General features: G+C 40.7%; 1 protein-coding gene across 1 annotated transcript; it reads left to right on the top strand.

Annotated features, from left to right (window-relative positions):
* Positions 1-220: 220 nt before the first annotated feature.
* On the top strand, positions 221-4,397 carry LOC114567955 (chitin synthase). The gene is made up of 14 exons (XM_028597255.1): positions 221-286; positions 411-552; positions 709-909; positions 1,009-1,124; positions 1,283-1,451; positions 1,603-1,782; positions 1,923-2,201; positions 2,316-2,505; positions 2,600-2,634; positions 2,752-2,816; positions 3,039-3,149; positions 3,244-3,455; positions 3,578-3,671; positions 4,226-4,397. Exons 1-14 carry the CDS (start codon positions 221-223, stop codon positions 4,331-4,333), a joined length of 1,968 nt encoding a protein of 655 aa, XP_028453056.1. The 3' UTR covers positions 4,334-4,397.
* Positions 4,398-5,018: the final 621 nt, after the last annotated feature.

The raw sequence follows: 5,018 nt of genomic DNA, 5'->3' as shown, positions 1-5,018 counted from the left end.
GGTTCACTTCAAGGACAAAGAACTCATCCGCCACAAAAAGAGATGGTCACAGGTAGGAAAATAATGACTTGTAGACCCCAGAAGGGTCAGTCACATGGACCTTTTACAGTTCACATTGGGTCACATTGGAACATTTTTACGACACTAATTGTAGTTTTGTTAATTCTTATTTCTTATCTTCCAGGTCATGTACCTTTACTATCTTCTGGGCTGGAAACTCATGAACAAATATCACGCACGCTGGCAGAGGGGAGAGAAGGAGGCTGAGTTGGAAGCCGAAATTAAGGTGAGATAAGAGAAACATCTAAAACTTTTGTGGATTTTTTTCTAATGAGCTCAAACGTGTTTCTACAGTATTATTAAATACAATCTAAATGTAAAGGCAAAACAAATTGTGCATGTTCCTCCAGAAAGAAAAGCACAACACCTACATCCTGGCTTTAGATGGAGACACAGACTTCCAGCCGGCTGCTGTGATGCTCCTCATCGATCGTCTGAAAATGTACCCAAGTGTCGGAGCAGCGTGTGGCAGGATTCATCCCACCGGCTCAGGTTAGCACATTGCACAATTAAGATAAAGGAGACAAAGTATCATTTATTTGTGGTGTTCAGCTCTACGATCCACCACTGAAGCTGAAAGCCAACAGTGACTAGCACTGAACAAACATTTGTTTTGAGATTTACAATCCCTCTGTTTTTCCTTTGCAGGTCCCGCAGTGTGGTTCCAGAAGTTTGAGTACGCTGTTAGTCATTGGCTGCAAAAGACAGCGGAGCATGTCATTGGCTGTGTACTTTGCAGCCCCGGCTGCTTCAGTCTGTTCAGAGCAGCGGCGCTGATGGACGACAACGTGATGAAGAAATACTCCACCAAATCCATGGAGGCGAGCCAATACATTCAGTACGATCAAGGTAACATGTTTGATTTGGACTTCCTGCTTTTAATAAGTCTTCAATAAATAATTCTCCCCTCCTCCTCTCACGTATAAATCCATTTTCTGTTTCCTGCAGGTGAGGACCGCTGGCTGTGTACTCTACTGCTGAAACAAGGATGGAGAGTGGAGTACAACGCAGCAGCTGATGCTTACACCAATGCACCGGAGGACTTCGGTGAACTCTACAACCAGGTGAGCGCTGCAGCTGATCCAAACCTTTACACTCATTTTATAAGGGTGAAGAAATACCCACAATGATTAGGCAATTCATCTACAAATGTGAATCTCTTTGCGTACAAGTTGTCATTAAGCCAAAAATCACATAACATGCTAATGATTACTGTCTTCAGCGTCGGCGTTGGGGACCGTCCACAATGGCTAACGTGGTGGATCTCTTGGGCTCAAGCAGCACAATTTCCAAGAGAAACCGTAGCATGTCCAAACCTTTCATGTTCTACCAGCTCTTTGCCATCGCCTCATCCATCCTGGCCCCTGCCACCATCTGCCTTATGGTTGCAGGTTGGTGTTTAGTGTTTCAGGACATAATGTCTTTATACTTTTGAGATTGGACAGGACTTCACTGGATTTATGATCGTTTTAAGAATATTTCAATTATATTTGAATAAATGCAAAAATAACACGTGAATGTGCCTCTTTTTTTGGCCTCCAGGTAGTTTTAACTTCCTCTTTAACTTGAATGCCAGCGGTGCCCTGGTCCTGGCTGTGATACCTCCTATCATCTTCCTTATTCTATGCTTTAAACTAAAGTCCGACACTCAGATTAAAATCGCAGGACTCCTGAGTATCATGTATGCATTCCTCATGTTGGTGGTGACGTTGTCCATTATCGGTAAGTTCCAGTAACATAGATATAACTTTATGCAGACATATGTGCAGTGACTGTATTTGGACTTTGTAAAATACTTTTTAGAAGAACTGCTTTAAGCTGATTCAATCCTAATAAGTCTCTTTACCTTTATCTTTCTTCAGGCTCAATGGTGAAAGAAAACACTGTCCTAACACCCAGCAGCATTTTCGTCATTTCCATTTCCGCCATTTACGTCATCACAGCGATAATGCATCCTCAGGAAAGCCATCTGATCTTCCACGGCTTAATCTACATCCTCGCCATCCCAAGCGCCTACCTCCTGCTCTCCATCTACTCCTTGGTCAACATGAACAACGTTTCCTGGGGCACCCGGGAGACAAAACCTGCTGCTGGAGCTGCCACACCAGAGCCTTCCACCCCGCAAACAAGAACCCAGAAAGGTAGATACCAGGTTGACACTAAAAAGAGTTTATTGTAACGTGTCTCCGAATGCAACACAAGATCTGTATTATTGTGTGTGCTGACTGAACTGAAGTTGATCTTCACCTTTACAGCCAAAAGCGCATGCCAGCGGTTCTTCTCGTGGTTCAAATGTTGTAAAAAGTCCAACCACAGATCTGGAGACGGGCATTACGCTGTCAGCCAGGCAGTCCTGAGCCCAGAGTCCGCACAGGCTGAACAGCCAGAACTCCAGCCCCAAAACAGTATTGTTGAGAGCACAAGTTTTGCAGAGGAACAACAGAGGTAAGTACTAAAGGTGGAACATCAATTGAAATTTAATGTGCCAGATTTATAAAGTGTGATATTATACTAATGATTTTTCTGATTGTGTTTTAAGGCAAGCAGAGCCTGTTTTCGACTTTCCTACCCATTGTGAGTCCAAACTATTCAGCAAAAATCTAAATGTCTGCATGTTTCTTTGCAAGAAAATTACAGCTCATTTCAAATGTGATGTTATCTAATACCCTTCTGTCTTGCTCTTCACTCCAGTTTGGGTGAAAGAACTACAGAATGTGTCCAATAACATGAAGCTGAAGGATGACTCACTCGACAAGGTGTGTATGTCTCATTTTATCAGGTTAGTGTGATCAATTGCATCTGAATCACATTGTCAAAGTGATGTTCAGCATTTTCAGTTTCCCAATGCCGGTAAAAACAGACCTCAACATGACATTGACGCATTGGCAGTTTTAAGTAGTTTTTTGTTATGTGCCGTGTCTAAACATGCACAAATAACAGAATAATTAATTGAAATGGGTTTCTGTGTTTTTCTGCAGGAGGAGGAGGAGTTCTGGATAGAGCTTCAGAAAAAGTACTTGGAACCTCTGCAAGACGATAAAGTGAGACAGGAAAAGATTAAGAATGACCTACGAGAGCTGAGAAACAAGGTAGGTGTGGGGAGCTGAACTACGGTACATATTTAACAGGAAACAACTGTGCAATTTAAATGTAAATTAATCCTATCTTTCCTAATACACACAGATAAACTTTGCCTACTTCATGATGAATGCCCTGTGGCTGGTGGCGACATTTACCCTTCAGATCTCCGGGACCGTCTCTATCAAGATCCCCATAATTGACTTCTACCTCAAGCCCACCGGAAAAGACATACAAATCGACCCCATTGGCTTCATGTTCATTCTGGGATTTGCGGCAATGGTTGGAATCCAGTTCCTTACAATGTTCTACCACAGGTGAGCACCTACATCAAATGATTTTGTTTCTCGTCCACAGGGTTTGGAATTTAATGTTGTTCATAATGTCCATTCATCTTTTTTCAATAAAAAAACTTGTTCTGTTTTTTTTTATTATCTAGAATCTACACTCTGATCCATTATGTGGCTTTTCTGGACACAGAGTCCAAAGAGGAAAACAATGACCCAAAAGAAGCATACTTTTCAGGCACAAAGGTATTTACAACTGTTCTTGTTGTTAGATCTATTACTGTAACTACTAATACTACAGCAGCTACTCAGACTGCTACTGCTGCTTTTTCTTCTACTAGTGTTGCGTCTTTTAATATGCCTGCTGCTGCTGATAACTTGCTACAATTATAGATATTCAATCAATATTTCTTTATTCTTTGTTTATTGGAAGGGTACAAAGTAGCCCACTACATGGGACAAAACTTTGTTGAGAACACTTTGTGAGGAAACTGTGGGGTTGTGCACAGCAATAAATATCGTAAACAGCATTGTAACATCATGACAAGTCCAAACGGCATTGATGAGTAGGATCACTACGTACAGTATGCTAACAGGACAGAACACTTAATTGCCCTAAAATTACATTCCTTTAATTGATGAAGCCAGTAGATGCTGTATGTACTGTTGCACTAACCACACCCTTCTGCTACTTTTGTTAAGATTAGAACAATAGTTTAGTCACCTGGAGACTAAACACCAGGAGTGTCCCAGGTGTGGTGGCATTTCAGTGAGCTGATGTTCCTTTTATCTCCTCCCAGGTCAACTCTGTCTCCAACGGCGACTGCGTCATCGAATCCAGCTCCATGGAGGACTCTGAATCTGATGAGTTTGATGACAGTGATGAGGAGGGTTCTAGCTACATGTAACATACGTCATGATGGAGGGATTACGGTGTAAACATAGACTCTGTGCACAACACTTTTTAGCACTTTGAAATATCCAATGTATGTGAGCTTTTACCAAAAATGTCTTTATTATGTATATTAATTTATGTTTACATCTAGGCATGTGCAATTTATTTATAAAAAGCTGTCATTAATATAGGGTTTGTCACACAGTGCTTTGCTGAAAACCCAGTGATGCATATTCTAATTGAAATAGTGTGTGTGAGTATGTGTGTTGTGTGCAAATGAAAGTGCCAGACAGCATCAGATCAGTAAAAACAACATTGTTGATACTATTTATGAAGGATCTGAAGTTATGTTATACTGTACTTTTTTTTTTTGAGAGTGTGAAACCTCAGTGTTTAGTACACTGTAATGTGAAGAGGAATGAATGAGGTTTAGACACAGTACGGGTAATGTGAAGAGGAATGACACTGCATCTGCTGTTTTAGGCAAACTAGTGTTCTTTTAATTCTTTTGATAGTTACAAAAAAAAGTCTGCGAAATCTGGTCAGAAGTTGGGGAGATCATCACTTAACTACATAAAGACAGAAAAAAATTATATTTTTAATTAAATGTAATCTTAATTGCACTAGATATAATAAATAACTAAAGGTTTTTCTCTAAGGGATAAAAAAATAAGCTGCTGGTGAAGTTACAATATGTG

This window comes from Perca flavescens, chromosome 14 (assembly GCF_004354835.1).
Source record: "Perca flavescens isolate YP-PL-M2 chromosome 14, PFLA_1.0, whole genome shotgun sequence".
In the NCBI taxonomy this organism is placed as follows: Eukaryota; Metazoa; Chordata; class Actinopteri; order Perciformes; family Percidae; genus Perca; species Perca flavescens.
The sequence above is the reverse complement of the archived record's forward strand: the minus strand, read 5'-3'. Positions and strand labels throughout refer to the sequence as shown.